General features: G+C 40.2%; 1 protein-coding gene across 1 annotated transcript; it reads left to right on the forward strand.

The window, feature by feature from the left end:
• The first annotated feature begins 495 nt into the window (after positions 1–495).
• On the forward strand, positions 496–22075 carry LOC128894211 (uncharacterized). Its single transcript, XM_054155805.1, has 9 exons — positions 496–1075; positions 10807–10874; positions 11462–11831; positions 14198–14378; positions 14836–15158; positions 16233–16548; positions 17455–18014; positions 18513–19179; positions 20074–22075. The coding sequence occupies exons 1-9, from the start codon at positions 1053–1055 to the stop codon at positions 20443–20445; spliced, it is 2880 nt and encodes a 959-aa protein (XP_054011780.1). The 5' UTR covers positions 496–1052; the 3' UTR covers positions 20446–22075.
• Positions 22076–22464: the final 389 nt, after the last annotated feature.

Below are 22464 nucleotides of genomic sequence, written 5' to 3' on the forward strand. Positions count from 1 at the left end.
CATGTGATTCACGCGCTTCGTGAAAGCGGTTGCGTCGATCGAGAAACGATTCGAAACCTTCTTGGAATTCCTGAACGCGTAATTCGACGATCCTTGAGATCGGAGAATAGCCGGCGCGCCAGCGAAAGGGCAAGCAACGAATGTAAAGTCAAATCGTATAAAGGTGAGGAACAATCCAAGAATAAAGTGAAGAAGAAGAAGAAGGTACGGTAATTGAACCGTGTGGTCTCGAAACGTAGGAATAGGACCGCAGGTCGTTTCGAGTCTGAATTGGCGGTGATCTAGGCGAGCTAGGAGTCAGCGCGAGCGGGCGAACGAGTAACCAACCAAACAGTTGGGATCTCTCGAGTCTCGACAACACGCGTATATCGAGTCGAGTTCGACTACGTGGTGTCCAGTTTTCATGGGCTGGTGGGGTGTGCTCCAGGTGGCCGTGGTGGGTGGCGTATAAGTAGAGGCCTGCATTCGCCGCCGTTCTCATACCCTCACCACGTCCTTCGACTACCTCTTACTTTTACCTCCGTGAGCGGCTTTTTTCCGCTTCTTTTTCTCTCCTTTTCCTCCGTTATCTCGGGTGCCGCTAGTTCGTCGCAGGAAAGAGACGGAGGGAGAAAGAGAGCGTGGGCGTCAGCCAGGCAGAGAGATTATCATCCCGCAGGCAGAGGTACGCGAATCGCGCGCGAAACGCATCGACGCGTATCCACGGCGAACGGGCCAGGTGTCACTAAGCGGTCCAACCCGCGATCGGTTCGGCGCAGCTGGAAGACGAGCGTCGCCTCGAAGAGAGGGCAACGATGGTCGCGAGTGTCCGGTGACGATACGTGTCCTCGTTCCGCAGTACCTTCGAGTTGTCGCAGCGATCGTATAACCGACCGATCTCCTAACAGTGTCCGCGCATTTCGCGTTTCGATCCGGTGCCAACGGAAGAGACTCCACCAACGCAACCTCGACCGTCTCGACGGGCACTCGGACAGACACGGATCCAGCAGCTCCACGTCCTCCGTCAGGATAAATAGGAGAAAACCGCGAGGAAACCACCGGAGGCCGTCGACATGTGGCTGAAAACAGCGCTCCTGTGAGTACGAGTACCGTAAGAACGGCAACAGAGTGTGATCCACGCATGATCGAGGTTAACCGGACGGTTTGCAAGGAAGTTCGATCGACCGTCTCTCTCGCGAAACAAATTATCAATAAAGATGGTCGATCAAATCCGCTGATAAACTGATAAATCTTTGCATTTCTCCGTGATGGATAGGGTGAGGGTAGTACGCGTAACGAATTACCAGAGGCTTATCCTCGGAAGATTTTACAAATCTTCTTTCCAACCGATCTTCTTCGCGAGAAAGGCGCTCGACAATTCTGCAGAATCTATAGTGATCTTAGATTATGTATCTCATCAAGGATCCGTCTTCCGAACTTTGATCGACGCGATAAGCTGTTCCGCGATACCGTTGCACGAACGTCCAATTAAATAAAACCGACTTCGCAACTCGTTTCGCTCGGGGGAACGATCAATGAGGCGAAGACGCGTTATCGCGCTCTCGGTTTCGTTTCAGACGAGTTTTCGCCAGGATAACGACGTCTTCGGGGAATGCTAATTAACGTGGAAATGGTGGCTAAAAAAAAACTAAAATGGAAGCAAAAGTCAACGCCGTTTGCTCGTAATTTTCACTTAAGCCGGTTGCCGGTAGTTCCCTCCTTGCTTCTTTCGCCGTTTTACCATAATCGGCCGGGACGTTAAACGAAACCGAGACTTGGCGAGACGGCCAAATCGACGTCGCGTGCGTCGACGCTCGTAAATATCATCCGACGATAAACCACGAAAGAAAGTGGCTTTCCTTGAACGAGGATTGCGCTAACGGATTCCTACTCCCGAAGACGAGCCCGACGATAGACGTGATCGATCGACTGCTCTCTCAAATTCGCTTTCGCGACGTCTACAAGAGAGCGATCGCGCACGATCAAGAGATCTCGACTGTACGATCTGGAATATTCGCGGAAAATCGGTACAGCAGGAAACGTTCGATCGTCGTTTACTCGCCGCACCGCTGACTCGAGTATATAAATGAGCTCGATTGTTAGGTGTAGAAATTAATCATGTGCCTTTCGAAAGAACCTTACAAGTTTGTATCTTTCTTCAGTCATACATTCTAAGAGGGCACAGCAATCCGTATGTTTCATTTCTACAAACATTTGTACTTTAAAACTATATCTCTATTGATAAAGAGTTTATTATTCAATATTATAGAAGAGAATTTCCTACATTAACTTTTGTACATACTATTGAAAAATATATCTAATGACCTTGCTGTTTCATCAAATTGAGCATTGCAAGTAGACAACAAAGAACACAGTCAATGCATTTCAGGAAGTAAACATTAGATTTAGAAAGCCTATAAATAGGTTCCGGGAATATTTGAACTACGGTAATAAATGATTTAATACAAAGGCACATAATTAATTTCTATAGCTAATAATTTGCGAATACACTCTATAATCTGTTAGAAGAATGACAATAAGCGAAATTTGGTCATCAGGTTGAGACTTAAGTTATGTATGGAGATCATTTGTAATAGAGATTTGTTTGAGAACTTGGAAAGTTATTACTCCAACGTATCAGAATAACGAGTAACTATTTCTAAGGTACAGAATTAATTTCTACTCCGAATACATATGAAAACTTGCATCTTTGAAAACTTGACTCTTGCCTAACACCTGTCGATATTATCTTCGATCTTAGACCGCATACAATCGGTACAAGCATCTTATTTTGCATGTTTGTAACGTGGCACCAATGCGTTAAGAAGTACTATGAATTAGCCTGGTCTAAATAAAGCAGCAGATCACATTTTTCTGTGTTCCATCGCTTTCACTGATTCCTACCCCCCCCCCCCCCTGTGCACTAGTGGTCTCGAAACAATTGAAATTCTTCTGCCGCAACAAGTTACATCGTAACCCGATCGTCCGACAGTGGATGCAGACAGCAACTTCGACTCTCTCTTGCGGTCTAATCGAGAAAACATCGCTCGGTAGATTCGTACCGGGTGAAAAAGACTCGCGGGTATCGGGCCACGCTCGACTTTCGCATTTTCGCGTGGTCGGATCAAACGTCAATGTTCCGTTCTATCCACGAGCGACGAACCACGTTTTACGGGATCTTTCGCGCAATAGTGTATTAAATAGAAAGTCTCGTCGGTGTTACATCTTCCAGTATTTACGAAGTTGGTTAGCGACGTTCGTGAAATCGAGTTTCGTAGTCGAATCGAGAAAATATTTACGGATTTGCAACAGGCTTTCGCGGTAATGTTGTGAGTTACGTAACGTGAGTGTCTCGTGCCACTGGATATACCCACGTAAATACATACGTTGTATGCTTACGTAGATACGCCTGTAACCGAGTCCAGCTTTCTCCATATGGAATCGCGATGGATTCCTCGGCTAGGCCCGTGTCTCGAGCCTGGCATCGAATCCTCTTTGCAAAACTCTCGAGCTATCTCGTCGCGAGATTTCTATCACTCGAAGACCCAGATCGTTTAGAAATATGGTACTTCTTTCTAGTACGTCTTTCATGGTACAAGGTCCGTATCGATCTCGAGCTCCGGAGATCCGATTAACGGAATCATCTTCTTCGCAAACACTTACAGGTCTTAAAGCATACCGTTAGCCTTTCCTCTAGCTCATTTTTTACGATGGCTTCGAATAAGCCGTTGCCAACTCGGTGAATCATTTGATTCTAACGTTTGATAACGTTTAATCAACGTTTGATATCGGGCTTTACACAATAATCCGCGTGCATTCGCATGCTATATAATTAAATATTTTTGTAATACGACCTCCTTCCATGTGTGCATAAAGGGTACAAAATCCTTAGAAAACCTTTGAAGCGAATAGCGAATCTTAATTTGTAATGAAGACAACTCGATGAGCTTCCTTCATAAAAACACGATAAAGATTATAGCAGCGGACTCTGGCGGAACTATAGAATTCTTTTCACGAATTTTGGCAGTTCCGGGCTATTCAGGAATAAACCTATTATGCTCTTGCCGCTGGTTCCTCGATTCTATGCTCCGCTTTTGTCCCTAGGCAGCTCGGCGTTCGCTTTGCTCAGCCGTGGATTACGGTTTTGTAGACCCCTGAGCTACAGGTAGTGCATGGCTCCCCATAATATTTTTTAGAAAAGGAGAGAGTTACGGCAGAGTCAAACTTACTTTTCGAAGTAAATTAAAACGTTATTTTAAGTCGGCTTTCTTTTCTCTGCTTTTGGAATAAAAAATTGACTCTAAGAGTAAAGCTATTTCCACGTTAATGTTTCAGATCAAGATTATGAAGAACTGTTACAGGTGAACACTTTCAATGGATTGAATTTATTTTTCTCGATATTTGTACTGTATTCATGAGTTTCTTTTCAATACAACATTGATATGTTGGAATTATAAAAGTAAATTAATTATAACTCCAAAATTTGACGACGCTGTACTACAATATATTTATTGTAACATTAACACTGGTTGATATTCTGTTAGATTATTTTATTCCATTATTTTATGACCACCATTAGGAAAACAAAGTTCTTAGACTAGTACGTTCGAAAGTACTCGATTCGAGAAAAGAACTGTGTTTAATCGAAATCGTGTCTCGGGTTCCATTGTTCTTCAAAATAATGTGACAAGAGAACTCTTAGTTCTTAATCCTATTTTCTGGTTGTTAACGTTAATTAGAGTTTGCTTTGCGTCATTTCTTGGAAACAAATTTCTTCAAGACATAACTTGTAACTTCTTGAAAACATAAGTTTCCAATTACCGTGATATGTCTGTTCAATCGTTCTTATGCCATTAGCGATTTACCTGCATTCTTCAGATGTTTCATCTTATGTTAGTGAAACTCCTCTCTATAGGCGCGTTAGTCATCATCAAAAGCAAGTAAACTGATAATGTTATTTCAACATTAGAAAATGACGAAGTTAATCAATTGGTTACTACGAGGATGTAGATACTAGAAGCTTATAGTGTTCCGTGTTTCTGCTTAAATCGATCTACCTACCACAAATCGATGTTTGAAGGCCCTATAGCTCCTAAATCTAAACGAGGAAATGTAGCGAAATCGAGATACATGAGGAATCGTCGACATTGATGTTATGCTTATTAAACGTACAATAAAAATGAAATATAAATTGTAGCTGGATTCGTATAAAAGGTATCGACGAGATATTTTTGGTTATTAAAGGCTTTTTGGAGCTGAGTAGCTGAAGATGATTCAGCCTTGATTACACCCGTTGTTTATTTGAAAGATAGAAAGCGCAAACTGACAATTCCACCGTTTCTATCGATCAGGCGAGCAGCCTCTCAAGGAAATGAAAAGGTGTCGACGACTGTCGATGCAGATAGATTTCATTAGTAACGAGAAAACCGATAACGGATGAATTACACTCCTATTAGTCCAACGTGTTCGTCTATGACGCATAAGAACGCTGAGGTTCGCCATGATATTATAAGGCTATCACAGAATGGTCAGTCAGATTATCTTGGTCTGGGATTTACCTATACTCACAGAGGCTCCACATTTATAGAAGACAATCAAGACATTCTTTTGTTTTTATAATCAATAAACGAGTTGTTAATAGGTACTAATGGTTTCGATACTAAAGACCAATATTGCTATGTTTCGTCCAAGATTTGCTAATGAACGTGTTAGTACGACTTATCTAACAAATTGTACCCTCGAGGCGACCTTATTAATAGTTTGAATATGTTCGTACTAATTGTCTACTAATCAACGAACATGATCTGCTAGATAAGTTTTGTTAAATTCTGATATTTGTAATCCATAAAATAATGTTTCTTTTAACCCTCTGCATTCTCGACCTCTGAAAGAACATGCAAAGGAGAGAAAACTTTCGGAAAACTTCGGAAAGCTAAGCCTGAGTATCGCGTTAAGTTATTTCTTGTATGATATACATGGAATTTATTTCGAATACAAATAAATGATTGTATACACTCGCTATAAGAATACGCATTCGTGTAACTAATATTACTCTCGAAAAAATTAAAGCGATTCTAAACAAAAATGCATCGATATTTACGGCTGAATGTATTGCGATTAATAATTTCCTAGATATTGCTCTCAGTAATATCAATTACTCTCATTGTCAGTGTTCTTGAAAATCTTGCTAAATCTTCACCACTGATCAAACACAACCCCTGTACCTTTGAAATTAATATCATGTTTAAATTATTTAAATTTCCTACAAAACAATGATAACACGGGTCATGTTATATTCCAGTGGATACTTTCGCATACTGAAATACTTGAAAATGATCGGGTAGATGCTGCTGCCAAATCTATGTGTAATACTAACTTGCCTGATCCTATTGTAATTCCCTTCATAGATTTTCGTGAGAGTTTAGGAATAATATGATAAATAACACTAACAATTATCTAATTGATTTTGGTTCGAGTAAAAGGAAAAAGTACTTCCAAATAAGGATAAGGACATTCCTTGGTACTGGCATTGAAATCTCTTACGTGAATTAATTTGTTACGATAAACCATTGTAAAACCAATCATTATAACATTGCTGCTTCTTTAGCAGGAGTGGGGTTAGTAAGTAATACTAGCTGTTGGTATAATTATAGTCCTCAAAACATTGATCACATATCAAAGATCGCGATAATCGAAGAAATAAATTGTTTCAACAATTCTGTAAACTTAAATTACATCTACCAGTCTACTTATTTGTCTATTTTTTCTACCTTCCTACATATTTACAATAATTGTAAGCCTAATGTTGGGGTTTGTGCATGTATTCTATCTTCCTTGAAGAGCTGTAATATAAATGCATAAACTTACACATACGTATAAACTCTAGTTCTTTATAATGCTAATAACATGTATAGTTTAGCTTCTTTGTAAAGCGTATAAATCTCTTCCAAGATTTGAAAGTTTTAATAAATAAAACAAAAATAAAAAAAAGGCTCTAAATGAAAAGTTTTAACCGACGGGAAAGTGTCTCTTATCGCCAAGACTCTTGAGAAGGATTACGGATCACGGTTATCATTTGAAATTTGACGTAAATAGCATTTCTTGTCTCGAATGCTACGTCGCGTCGTCGAGCTGTTCCTACGCGCACCGAACAGGATACGTGTGCATATGTATATCATTCCTTTCAATCGCGTTGTAAATGTCGCGACACGGCTCTACGAAGCCACCGACTACTTTCTATCGTACGGAAAGACGTCGAATAAGAGAAAAAGAACGCGCGTGTCTTTCGCGCCAGTAGCGTAAACGGTTCGACCTTCTTCGTTTCGTCGAAAGGCAACGAACGTCCCTGCGAAACGAAAAAAAAAGGGACTGTTCAGGTAAACAAGAAGCCCTTGGTATTAACCGTAATTTTACAAGTCGTTCTCCTTCGTCGGCAGAGGTAATCGATCGTAACCAATCGACCTTGCGGATGTACGCCACGAAATGAACAGGCACACGTCCTCTTATCGTGCACTTTTACTTCTTTTCTTCGCCGCTGCGACGATTGTCTCGCAATCCTTGTCTCTCTTTCGTATTTCCACGGGCGCCTTGTTTCAGGCAGGGTAGACCTACCTGTCTCTGCCGTCACACCTTCTTTTGGTACCTGCACACAGAAGCGAGACTTCTAAGAAGTCCTTCGGAATCTTTCAAGCAGTCATTTGGAACGCCGCACCGCTGGAGTTCGGATTAACGACCTCTACTCATTCGATACCCGATCCTTTGAATGTCCGTCCTTTACCTAGGTCATTTCTGGATTTCTACTCATTGTTCACCTCTTCCTTTCTTATCTCTCATCTTTCGTATGATTTCATTGCCTCAACTTCTTTTACCTTTATTTATCCTTGCTGTCGCTGTGGTACGCTTGTCTACTTCTTTAGTCTCATCTTTTCGCCTTTCCACGGGTGTGTCTATTACATCACATTTTACCGTTTAATTTTTTTATTTGTGCTTTTATTTTTTATCTTTACGCTTATATTTTCGTTGTTTCTTATACTCAATGTTATGTTTTATACATAAGTGTAGGATTTTCTTTCCTTCTTCAAGATGCTCTATCCTTATTCGATCGACTGACAGGTTGCGTTAAATCTACTAAGTATAACCTTCAATTGAAGGTTTTATATTATAATAAACAATATCGTATGTAGGCCGATGAATTTATCTAAACAAATACTATCTTATTATTATGAATAAAAATATGTATGGTTCCATTTAAGAAAATTAATTTATTAAATCTCCCTCACCACTTCACATACAGCAAAATTATATGTTACATATAATTTACTCCTACAAATAGAATATAATTTTAGTAAAAGTATGTTTCTGATAGCTTCATTTCGTCATAAGACACTAAATTCCGCTTTAAAAACACTCTGTACGTACCCACAAAGTTTAAAATTAATAACAGTACGAAAATATACAATAAAGAATACAACATTCAATAAACAATGCTTAAAATTGTTTCAAATTTTCAAGTTGTCGAACTTCTCTTACGAGTACTCGTATATTGCGTACACTTTATTTTCTGGCAATATGGTCATAGGAAACCTCGTACCAGAGAATGTATTAAACGAACTTTCTCTCTCTCTGTTTCTCACTCCGTAATCTGTCTCTGTCTCTGTCCCTGGGAAATCGGTCGATTTCCGGCCAACTCGATTTACACGTTCCCTTTGAAACGAATGCGCTCGGCCACGTTTTACACCTGTCGCGATTACCGTCCAAAAGAAATGTCGGCGCGTTTCGATGGGTTTCGATTTTCTCCAAATTTCGGATCGTTCGCGAACCTGGTCGAGCAACCTTGAGCCAAAGGAGGACGAGGTCGCGCTCGTATCCCCAGGCACGCTACTAGACGGCCTTGACTTTTTCTTTCGATTAAATTATTTGGTGGTCGCGAAACTCGATCTTCCTACAAGCGAGACCGAACCACGTCGCTGACGGACGTCGTTAAACGAAACAACGAACGGATCCGTTCGTTTTGAAGATGGCGAGATTTAGAAGGAAGGATCAGTTTTTTGCTGAAAGGATCCCTAGAAATGGACAAATCTATGCATAGATGAATTTTTATTCGTTCATCACAATTAAATTCAAATTTTTATCGATTAATAGGCATCTTTTATTCGCAAATTACTATCCCTCGAGAGTTATTCTTCTGTGTTATCAATAACGACTTCGAATGCACAGCAAAAACGATTAGTAAACTATTTCGCGATCAATGGTTATAATTATAGATCTGGAAATGATTCGAATCCATAGCTACATAAATAAACTGCACGTTTTTTTCGTGGCGTGAATTGCATATGGAAAATACATACAAAACGTATGTAGATAAATATTCTACAAACGATTTTATTTAGCATAATTGTATCATCGAATAGTTATGACTAATAAATGGGCACATTCAGGTCGTCGAACTGTTCCTAATTATTTCACACTCGTAAACATCTTTGTTAATCATTTTGCCGTTGAACTTTAACGACAACTTGTCGAGTATTAAAGATCGAATACCGGTCTAAAGCAAACAGGACAACTCGGCTGGTTGCAGCTTCCAGCTCACCAACCAGACGCGAACTTTCACCGCGGCGAGCGTTATCCTGCAGTCTGTACGTGTTTCGCGGGGCAACGGAGTTTCATCTTGCGACAATCGCATTTACGTTCGTCAATATCATCCTTCTAATCTCTGATGTTGTTTGAGCAAGCGTAAACGTAAAAACTTTTATAAATTATAAAAACTATTTTACTAAATGTAACCTGTATTTGAAACTTTAAACGTATGTTTCTCAAAAGTGTGTTTTTAAATCGGTGAACAAGATACTTCGAGAATGGCTCAACCGATAGGGCTCGTATACAAGCTGTATAACTTAATTTTTTAGTGTTTAATTTACTTTTAAGTTCGAAATTTCTTGTCGAAGATGAAAGTTTCTGTCTGAGAAGCCGCCACTTTGTTAGAACGTGATATTTTTCGTATTCCTTCGATTAAAGACAAAATTGTAACCCAGAGATATGTTCATCACCGTGAAATAACTTTTCTTGAAGATTCTTTCGGAAATCTGCTATAGCATCTCGACAAATTAATATTTTAATAAAATATAAAATATAAGTTTATATGCAAAGATCTATTTAACTAGATATAAAAAGATTTAACAATATAAGTGCAAACAAATATTAAACAAAATTCATAAAAAATCGCTTTTTTTCGATTACTTGACTAGGTATAAGTACAACCCCTTAAGAGGTGTATATGTAGAAAATGTTTATAAAGAAACCTACATTACCTATATATTTCATTGAGTATTGAGTATGAGTTCATTTTTCGATTTTCAAAATTATCAGTTTTGCTTAATAGAATAGCAATTTTTCACCGAGAAGGAATTTCTTTGTCCACTTAGCAGATGTTGACGTATTCTAACAGAATTATTTGTCACAGATAACACATTTTTATATTACTGAAAAAAATGTTTACGAGCCACTATTAAATATATCTTGAGGACAAAATTTATACATATATTAAATTCAATACGTGTACTGTAAAGTTACGCTTTGTTTTGAATTAAAATATGTATTTAAATCATGAAAAAAAATTCTTGTATTTTGGCTTCAACAACTGTGTATCTCCTCCCAAGAAAGTTCAATGGTCTTCGAACCTTTGATCTAATAAACATTTGCTGCTTCTACACGTTTTCAAAGTATGTGCGAACTACAGCCCTTTCAGTATACGATGAACCATTACTTAGCAAACTGAGCACGGTAACTCCCGATAAATCGTTTAATTACGTTTTTTTTTCTCTGTTTAAGGATATGTTGCATCATCGCATACACGCTCGCGGACGATGCGCCTAGAAGCAAGGCCGTAACCGTCGAAGGTGCAGTATCCTTTTTATCTATTCACTTAACGGGGTATCCCGTCTAGTTTGTAGCGAGCATATGAATGTTTCTGTGGTTTGTATAGCTAGAAGTGTGTATGATATTGGTATTTGACGAGGGAATGGAAACTGCGTAAATGTTCGTTGGTCTATTCTTAGAAGTATGCATATCGTATATTATTGCTAGCATTTATCGACTTTATGGGAAAAGCTACATTTTATTTTAAAATCACCTATTATATTCTTGCCTATATGATTCTTATATTACGAAAGATATTGAGGAATATTCTAAATGCAACTTATACCGTTTATGTTGGCTTATGAATAAGTAAAAAAAGTATTTGAAAACTATCGCAACTTACACCTTCAGAAACAGTATAATTTGTATTCAAATTATTTTTAATATTTCTTGTCATGTGAGAGTCATGTAGACATGCAAAAGCGGGTGGCTTTGATAAATAGATGTACTACTCTATACTATTAAAAATCTTGGAATGAAATGTAGATGATATTTCCTCGATCTTTGAATGTCGTCTCAATCGCCAACGAATAAGATCACCTAAATAATAATCGGTGTTGTTTCGTAGATTTCGTAACGTCTCACAAACTGCCTGAGAGTGTCGCGAGACCGTCGGAGTATGACGACGAAGACGAGGACGACGACGTTGTCGACGTAGAGAGGAAAGCGATCACGAAGGACGGAAAGCACACGAAGAAAGTTATTCAACGGTTGGAAAGTTTCGATAAGAAGGCGGCCAATCTCGATCCCGTCAGGCGTTTCGATTCCGGGGACGATGACAAAACAGACAGTGGCACCGCGAAGCGGCAAGTCCGCGTCGAGCTTGAAAACTTTAGCGACACTGGTGTCCTTCAGGAAACTGGAATTCGAAGAACAGACGCTTACAAATCGCGCGTGGAAAATCAGAGGGACTCCGTGATTCCTGGGGTTCATGTCAGGTAACAAAAGAATACGAATAAAAATCAATCAACTTGGATATAATCGTAACGGGCCATTTATCGTTAAGGGGTTATACCTAATCTAGAGACCGAAGAAAAGCAATTTTTCAAATATTTTCTTTGAGAAGGCGTTTACATTTCTTTTATTGGATTTTCTTACATTGAATTGAGTAGATCTTTGGGTATATATTTGTACTTTCTTTTCACAAACACATTAATTTGTCGAGATGCTACGATCGGTCTCCACGAACACCTACAAGTAAAGGTGCCTTTGGTGATCAACTATCTCTAGACTGGATTAAATGAAATCAAAACCAATGAAAATTCAGTTAATATAAGGTTCAATCTTGCCTTTAATCGAAGCAAAATATATCATATAAGCAAATAAGCAAAATATCACGTTTGAACAAAATGGTGGCTTCTCAAACAAAAATGTTGGTATTCGACAAAAAATGTCGTCTTGAATTGTTTATAAAATGAACAATATTAATCGAATCGGAGAAACCTTCGATTAAAAACTAAAAATTAATGTTCTAATGTTGGTATAAAAAGTTAAACCATATCGGTCCAAATATTTCTGAGATACCTTGATCACCGATTTAAAAAACATAGTTTTGAAAAACACGAGTTTAAAGTTTTCTACAGTTTACACATAGTAAAAAAAGTCTGTATAGATATGCCTGTAAATTCGACAATATTTATCGAAACCCTGTAAAATTTGGTTCGATATACTCAAGATTACGTATGTACTTAACGAAAATGTAAAAATCGGAAAATCGATTTGTCAAAAGTCCTGACTAGATATAACCCTTTGGAAAAAGCCCACTTTTGTGATTTCTTTATTTGATCAATGAGACTTTCGACCGCTATTTATTCATAAACGAGACTGAATTTTAGGAACACTGCTTTAATTACTTCAAGTAATAACATGCTCCTAAGGTTGTAGCTAGTTTCCAAAAGTTTGTTTGGCAGTATCAGCATGAAATGTTACATATTATGGTAACAAAACCCATGGCTACGACTACATCCAATGTTATTGATTTGAATACAAGCTTTATTTTTAATAGAAGAAATGTACTTAGCATTTTAATCCTCGAACAATTCCTTTTGTATCTGTCCATAAAGGAAACTTTTATTTTATATTTGAAAATTTTCATATTTTTCACCAGTATCGTGAGAGTATCGTCGATAGATTGATGAGGATTGTTTAAGGAACGAGCAATTTGATTTCTACATATTTTAAAGTTCAAGCTACTACCTCATTCGGAATATTTTTATTACACATTATTCAACTTGCTTCTTAAAACTTTTAATTACGTGTATTACAAATTAATCCAAGTAAGGTTGTGTTTGGACTTACCTTTATCGCAACAACATGAATAGTCTATTTATAATACTCTCATGAGCATACAATAACAAATATGAAAAATTTCAATCTTCAGTAATTGATGAAGTTAGAGTCTGCGTTTGTATCTTATCTCTCTCGTCTGGGATCGTAGATCGCATAAATCGGCGGATCTTTCGTTAGGTCTGGGTTAAGACAAAATTAGATCGGGTTAGGCCATGTTAATATTTAGATCTAAGTTGGTTTTGAACTTGGAATGGGTTAGAATTACTTATAGCGATATATCAGTATGCCATTTGGCCCTTGAAAAAACCAGCTGTAATACTGGCAAAACGACGAAGTGTTCCATCCAAAGGACATGGCCTACACTCAGAATCTTTAGTTAGTATTAACCCTGAAGAAACGTGTTGCGAAAGCCTAAAATATCTTGTTTACATCTTATTATCGCGACTTATATTTCAACTCGTTTGGCTGATGATCGGTCGCGAATAAACGAAGTCTTTCAGTTTCATCAGACGTCTGTCCAGTAATCGATAATCAAAACCAAAATCGTTATATTTCTGACTATACTTTTGCCCTCTTAATAAAAATGAGTCCAAACACGACCCAATTTGGAGTATTTTTATCCATACATTATTTGAAGCACTTATACAAAAGATAACTTAACATTATGTATAATTGAAAGTGCTTCGAGTAACGTTGTGTGTGGCCTCATCCTCGTCGCGGAACCCTCACAAATCAATTGAAAATACACAAAGATATCCAGAAATATCTAAAAGTTTCTATTTTTATTGTGGATGACTTTATCTCGAGCACGTCCTGTATTACCATGTTTACTTTGAGACCGCGCGTGCCATAGCCGGATATAAAATCGCTTGCTCGCTTCCATACGACGCGACTGACTCGTATTTTTCACATTCGACACGAATTTCGTACCATGCTTCTCGCAGGTTAATAAACAGTTTATATAAAAAATTGTATGGTTAGTCCTCGTTTAAAACTACCACATCTCGCTCCTCAGCGACGAATACCCGACTACCATGATCCCGGTGTTGACAACGCCACGCGAGGCGCGTGGCTTTGACTTCGTTCCCGTCAACATCATTCGCGACGATGGCAAGGAAACGTCCTTCCGCGACCGAAACTTCGGCGATTTCAGTGACGTCAGTTTAGTCCCAGCGGGCACGAATTCGCGAATTCAGGTGAGCAAACCTTACTTAACACTTTATCTATCGACATACTCGTTGCTAAGTAGGACGAATACGCGTCAACGATTGGGAGCTTATCGTGTAAGAGTTTACGCGATTGACTATAAAATCCTATCATTTTCGAAAAAAATGTAGAAGAACTTTTATAGTAACATTGCCCTGGAAAAGTGCTGTCACGAATGATTATCGTAAGAGGGGCGTCGCGAGAACGTAGACAGATCCCATTGCGATCGCGATTCTTCTAATAAGAGAATCAAAAACGGAAAATTGATTCTTTTCGACCGTCTTGATAAGTTCTTAGGCCACTTTGATGGTCGAGTGATGCAACAAAATGTATACAATAGAGATTTGAAGACTCCACGAATAGGCTCCCGATAGATAAAGTGTTAAACGTATACGGCTAGGTTGGTCGGTATTTTAACATTGAGATGTTTCGCTGGTGTTGCGACAGGTAAAAAAAGGGCCAAACGGGAAGGACTACGAATACGAGTACGTATATTATTACTATGACGAGGAGGATGAGAATAAGGCGGGTTCAACGGACTCGGCCGTCACCAATTCTTACGACGTTCCTTCTAGAACGACGTCCGCGCCTAGGCGCGGCGGCTCGTCTACCAACAGAAACAAGTACAGTAGCGCGGAAAGGTCGAGCACCGTGGAACCTGCGAGCAACGAAGTGATCCCGAATAGAAACGGAAACAGAGGCAGGCAATTGGTCGAGGCCGAAGACGTGTCCGAGGAAAGACTCCCGACGAATACCAGATTTCCACCGAGGTGAGTGTCGTGATTCCAACCGTGACTCGACTTCGTTCGCCTTTTTCTTCGTTTCGTACCGTTAGCAACCATTGCTGGTAACGAGATTTTTAAGAGAACCAATCGTCGACGACCCACTGAGTTTGATATCTTATCGACGGATGGTTGCCTAATGGTATCGAATCTAACATAGTACCAATCTTTGGATAACTAAAATGAAATTTGTTTGAACAAGTGAAAAAACATAATTTATCCTACTGTTTATATTTATTTGACGAGACACGGTATCGATTCGCGTGATCGATGGTCTTAGATGAGAGATAAGGTACCCGCATGGATTCGAATTTTATCGACAAATGAGAGCTGAAATGTGTTACATTTGTCAGTGTATCTGAATACTATCGATCGATTGGTCGTATTTTCGAGTGAAAAGAGTCCAAATACGACTTTATTTTGATTTATAGAACTGCATATTATCAAAAAACATTCACATAGAACCATGATCGACAATTTACAGCAATAGAATGAATGCTAGAGAATAGATGTTTCTATACTTGCTAAAGACTGTTGGTTTATTCATGCGAGATACAATACTTTCCCACGCATAATGGAATTTCCACTACCAACGTAGTAGTAGACTGTTCCATCGTGAACTGAATTTTATCGAACAACGAAATTGATGGCGAGAGGCTATATTGCTGGCGTTGTCCGTTCCTTGGAACATAAGTGAAGAAAATAAAACAAAAAATAGTTTTTCACACCGGAATTTGAATCCACCACACCTTATAAAAGTATCCTAGATATCAGTTTCAGGATCGAACTTAACTGAACGTTTTATTTTTTTCACTTCTATCGCTAGGATCCTCAGTCCTTCGCATGTGTTTTATTACTAACATAATAATTTTGCAGCACGTGTTTACGCACTTTCACTTCCCGTATTACGCGTAAGCACTTCAGCATTATAGCTCCGGCGTTAAGGTGTTACGACAAGCAAGAACTTCGTGTTTCAAATCCGATCAATGGATTCTTTTTCTTTCTTACAGCGCTTTTCTAGCCTTCGTACGACTGTTGTGATAGAACTCGTTATGTTGACAGATCGCGATCGAACCATAATACCGGAACTACGGAACCGTCACGAACGCGTGGAAATCGTCCCAGACCGAGTTTGGACCTCGTCGACTCCAGCAGTTTTCGTACGCATCAGGAAGGCCCCGAGTTCCCTCAAGTTTTACCGAAGGGACCGCTCAGATTCCTGGGAGTTACGCCAAATGAGGATACCGAGGAAAAAGTAGCACCCAGAGGGCGTGGCAGGCCTCACAGAGTTCAGGAGCCAGCTCCCGTCGAAGAGGAAGTCGAGGATGCGCCTATTCCTACGACTAGAAGGAGGCCACTCAGCACCCCAGCACCAGAAGTAATCGATCGTTCTTATCGCGAAAGACAGTACTCCCCGAACAGAAGTAGCAATTTCACTTAGGATAGTAGGAACAATTTTACTTAGGAAGACTCGATTGCAATAGCAGATTGTATCTAATTACTGAACATCGAAAACTTGAACACCGATCGAATTATTAATAGGCGACACGTCTAAGCCAAGATCTGCTACATAAGCCTTACCGATTAATTTGCTAACAGAGCCGAGATAAAACTAAATAATATTACTCTTCGTAGCAAGAGTATAACTTATTAAACAGAACGATCTTTTTTTAATATACTGCGTACCTCTATAAGGTGAATGGCCCGAGCCTCTTCTGGTCTTTGAGAAAACCTGATTAGTGCTATTACATTCCACTTAACTAATGACCATTCTTCCCTTTTCTTTGCGATACATGTCCCATGGTCTCAGTCTAAAAGAAAAAAGGGGTAGATTCTAGGAATAAAAGTATTACATATTACCTTCTCCTATGTGGAAACGAGCGAAATTGATTGTCAGTTCTTCTCTTCGAAGATAACTCTTGTCCGTCTTTTTTTTATATCAGTTGTTTATGCTCGGTTCAACAAGTTTATAAAGGTCCCATGGAATGATCAACATAGACTTTACTGATCAGAATCCATCGACATCATCATTGAAAGATTTGAAAAATTCCAAATAAATAGATAACCTACACTGCGATATTATAGATTATCATTTCTCAAGGCATAAAAAGTGTTTAATTGAAAGATCTATCTATTAATATGTATGTTATACAGACGGAGAATATCATGGTCAATATTGGTGTCGGTTAAGTCTGTGCCAGTTGTTTCAATTTGACCTCTTTATGGGGTTATTAGGGACTCGTCCGTCTTTTTGCGTACGATGATATACATGCATTTTTTTCAGGTTGAAACCGAAGCATCCGACGAACAAGCTTCACACTCTACCGAGGAGGATGACAAGGAGGAAACGTCTCCTGTGTCACGGGAGAGGGTTAGAAACAAACAAGCGTCTTCGGAGGTCAAACAAGTTTCCGAGGAATTGGATTCTTCTTCGATTTCGGCAAGCACCGTCTCAGCCGTCACCGATAGCCCGACCACCGAATTCCCATCGGCGATGGACAAGGTCGCTCTAGACCTGTACGCCTTCGTGCAGCAAGGTCAAAATAACTTGGTGGATGCATCCAGCAGCGAGGCGACCGGATCCTCGGATGGAACGACTCCAACGGACGATGAAACTACTACCGATCCTGCGACCGCGACGGAATTGTCGGCCACTACGGTGACTCTCGAACCCACGACAACGACCACCACGACGGAACCACCAACTACCACACCTACGACCACAACTACGACTACCACCACCACTACAACCACGGAACCACCTACCACAACAGCCCAGGCACCCGCTGGAAGAGGAAAGTTCCGAAGGCCTGGCATCGGAGGATCCCCGACTTCTCGAAATCGGTAAGCTTACCCGTTTAATCGTTAACGTTAACGACTCAACCTATTGGTTCTTGACTCGATTATCTGACAAGGTTCCATGAGTCTCAGTTCCCAAAATTCAAAGAACCCGAAAAGGATAATCTCTCTTAGAGTCACGAATGAATTAAGTGATGCTCAAGACTTTCTTAAACGTCTATAAGTAGTCAAAGATCATCGAAGAGATTACAGATCGAAGGACTATAAAAACAGTTTTTAATCTAAATAAATTTCGAGGAGGGGAGTAATTTTTAAATAATTTGACACTGGTTCATAGGCCTCTAAAAACAGTGCAACGTTAATTGAACATTTGTTCGATATCTTTTATCATTTTCAAGTTATAAACGCATAAGTAAACGGGGAAGTTTCTCCCTCAAAGTGAAAAACAGGCACGAACAAATTATACCTGTCTTCTTAGAGAAGCCTAATAAATGTTAATGCAAAGCTTCCCTTGTTAGTCGGGTAACAATTTGTCTCGCTTAGATTCAAGTCGAACGGAGGTGGTAGCACAACGACCACCGAAGCTTCCGTGGAACCGACGCAACGCACCCGAGGACGTTTCGGCGGAAACGGATCCAACGGTGGCGGTTACAGAAGACCTCGACCTGGACAGAAGCAACCTGTCGAGGAAGACGCGGTGCAGAAGGAAAGCTCGAGTTCCGTTCAAGCGGAACGACCATCTGGCACGACTCGCGGAAGGTTCCGCGGCTCTGGATCAACAAGAACGACCGTTTCGACGACGACGTCCGCCCCGTCCAATGGCGGATCGACTCAATCGTCTAATGGTCAGTCCGGAGTGGCGAGACCATCGTTTAACAAACTGAACATCAACCGTCTACGTGGCAGACCGACAACCACGGCACCCAGTGCCAGCGAGGAGAGTCAGGAATCCACCCGTTCGGAAACAGTCAAGGAAACTGCTCAGGAACCAGTCACGGCTGCACCGAAATCAAACGTACGTTCGAGACTGCCTTCACCTGGAGCTAGACCCGTCATCAGACCAAGTGGTGCTCGAGTGAATCTCAGACAGAAACCGGGTCAACCAACGACAACCACGACGACTACGCCAATCCCTCTTCCCGCGGATGCCTCGGACGAGACTTCTATCGATGAGCCAGCTGGCGAAGGAACCGAGGAGGAAACTCACGAGGTAAGGATTGCACAACTATTTAACAATTTGCGTTTTAAATATTACATGTAGAAATTAATTCTGAGACTAACTCTGGGACTGGGATTAATTCTGGCTACATTTATAACTCTAGTTTAAGTAGAAATATTTACAAGTCATTTTGTTACATTAGAGTAGCAATCTTTTAAGTCCTCCACCTATAAACTTCTATTACAATGGATCTGAATACATGACCCGTGTGAGTCTCAACCTGATGGTCATTATCTGATGGTCATGGAAAGTTAAATGGTGTCGGATGGTGGATGACATGCAATTAATTTTATGCACTTTTGTACATTGATGCATCAGAAAAATGCAACTGGACTTTTATTTAAAATGGAACCTATATTTTTGACGAAACAGATCAATGCAGTTTCTTGTGCTTTACATAAAAGTACTAACATACTTATCCCTTAAATTTGTTCGTTAGGAAGTTATTGAAGCTTTTGCTTCTTGTCAGTCACATAACCGAATAAGGTGTTGCGAACCGAGCGAACCACACTTTATACCTACATTACATTTCGTGAATTTGCATACCGTATAAATAAATACTTTCGCAATACAGCTACTTTTCACATTCCGTGTAAAAGATGTCAACTCATAGATAGCAGTAAATAATAATAATAACATTCGACCCATCGCGCGAAATTCCACAGTTCGATTTTTATCTCTCTACACAGGCACACAATTAGACACGGCGGATCGCTCGTCAAAGTTCCCTCGGAGGTTCGCTTTCACCGAATGGCCTTTCGCAAAATGTCACGAAGTCAGCATACTTCGGCTCGCGACCACTTTTCGTGTTTCGAGACACGAGTCACGAAGGCGACGCGCCAATCTCCCCTTCCAGAGTGAACAAAATCGTATTTTTCTGTGCAGGCCCCCGCGGAAACCAGCCCGGCGCCGACACGTTCTACCACGGCGAACCCCCTGAACAAGTTGCGCAACCGAAACAGACTACAGGTCCATCCAAAATCGACCACCAGGTCGCCGGTGTCGCTGGCGCCTAGAAGATCGCCGTTGTTGCCGCGTCGCAAAGTGACCGAAGCACCCGTTCCGCAAACCAGCCAGGAAGAGTCGTCCGAGGAACCGGAAACCTCCAGCGAGACGGAAGCTACCGAGGCTACGTCCGCCGAAACCAGCACAGCCGCGAGCACGAGACACGAAGAGACCAGAGGATTCGGTGGACTGTTGGCGCCCAGACGCAGGATAGCGCCTCGACGCCCAGGACAGATCGCACCTCGTGAATAATGCCGAGGCCTGCGCTTCTCGCGAACGCGGACTCGGTGAACGAGGATGATAAAAAAAAAAAAACAGCTTCCATCCATCGAGACACTTGGCGAGAATCGTCACCGCGGGCGAGATCTAAGACGACTCGGGTGACTTGAACGCGGCTTTACGAGTCGAAGAGGCGTTATAGAAATCATAGATAACGAGAGAGTCTCGTCGGAGATGGAAACGTACCGGCCGATCGACAAGAGCGTCGATTGGAGATCGACTCTCCGCGGCTACGCTCTGCATCGTGATAGGAAAACTCGGCGGAATTGAGTTTGAGGAAAAACCTCCGACAATGGATTCGCGACAGATAGATACAGGGGGTGGACGAAATAATGTGAACACCTGTGGACAATCGATAACGGAGTTGGGTTCGCATTTGTCTTTGATACAACTTCCTATCCTAAAGTCACGTGCCTTTTCAATGCCTTTCAATGGAATGTAATCCCATTCTTCTATTGGAGTCTCTTTCAATTGTTTTCGAAATATTGAAAGAATTAATTTGCTTTTCATTCTATTCTCGGAAACTACCAACGGTAAGACGATGATATTTAGATCAGGTGATTGTGCTGATCAGGAAAGACGTTGAAGTTTATCTTGGGACCATTTTCTAGAACCAATAATTTCCATTAGAATGTAGTCCCTTTCGAAAAGTGAATTATGCTTTTCACCTTTTACTTTCGAAAACTACCAATAGAAGTAGTTTCTTCCTTTGATTTTACTGAACGGTAAAGGTGTCGAAGAAAAATTGAATTAAGGATGCATTATCGCTTTGAAAAGTAGCACCGTTGTTGGCAAACAGTACGTGAATCATGGCATAAACCAGATCATCTAGAATATCCAAGCAGACGATGTCAGTGATAAGACCATTGTGAATGATCACAAAACCACCCCCATGTTTATCAGTTTGGAAACAGATAGGTTGAATGGCAGATGTTCATATTATTCCATTTATCTCCTGTATGTACACTCAGGGTGGTTAATCCGTTGCATCTCGTAAAATTGCCGAACAGCTAAATTACGCCGCTTCCGTAAAAGTTTAGTTTCCCGAATCGTACCTTTACCATGGAAACGTCCAAAGTAAGTACTGTTGTAAATGCACCGAGAACGATCGACGGGCAGCAGCAAACGTGCTACTGTTATTGTATTTTCCGAATTTAAGCGCGGAAGAACGTGTTATGTACACTTATCCTATTATGCATTTGCAAGCTAAAAAAAATCGATGTACATAGTGATTCTTTGCAACGTTACTCGCATCCCTCGATTGGTACTTTAAGCGTGTATGTCCGTGCATTATCGCAACGCGTTGATCGATGTAATCGCGATGCCATAGTCGAGATTTTTCGAGAATTTTTAAGAGGACGTGCGCGACAATCGCAATTGGAAATGATAATACGATTGATAATACGTCATCTTTATTTAATAGCTAAGCGACGACAATCACGGAAAGTCATCGCGTCTACGCCATTGCTGAAGCGATCGACGATACGTATCCCCTCGAGCACGTACTTTTACAACCAAGTACGACGCGTGTCGTATCGTAATAATATTTTTGTAATTACAATGTTCCACGATACACTGTAAATATGATATTGCAATTAAACATATATAAAATTAATAATATTCGTCTATTATTTCAACCTCTTCGAATCTGATGCATAGTAGTTTGTAACATATGTACATAGATTTCGAGATTATTTTGTCCAACGAATCAATTTATTTCTTACAATAATAACTGTCACGTATCCACCATTGAATTCTTTTTAAACATTTTCTGTGAAAATTAGTGTCATTTGTCGAAGAAAAGTACAAATGGTTCGATACTATTGCAACGTAAGGAATAAAATAGATTTTAAATAATAAAAATCATATTTATTCTTTAGATAAAAATTTAATTCGTAACGTAGAATGTGTTAGTCTCTATTGTTTTTACACTAACGAATGCATAATGTTAGATTTATTGCTTCTCTTAGAAATTAATTTAATTAGAAACGC

This window comes from Hylaeus anthracinus, unplaced genomic scaffold (genome assembly GCF_026225885.1).
Source record: "Hylaeus anthracinus isolate JK02 unplaced genomic scaffold, UHH_iyHylAnth1.0_haploid 3, whole genome shotgun sequence".
Classification (NCBI taxonomy): Eukaryota; Metazoa; Arthropoda; class Insecta; order Hymenoptera; family Colletidae; genus Hylaeus; species Hylaeus anthracinus.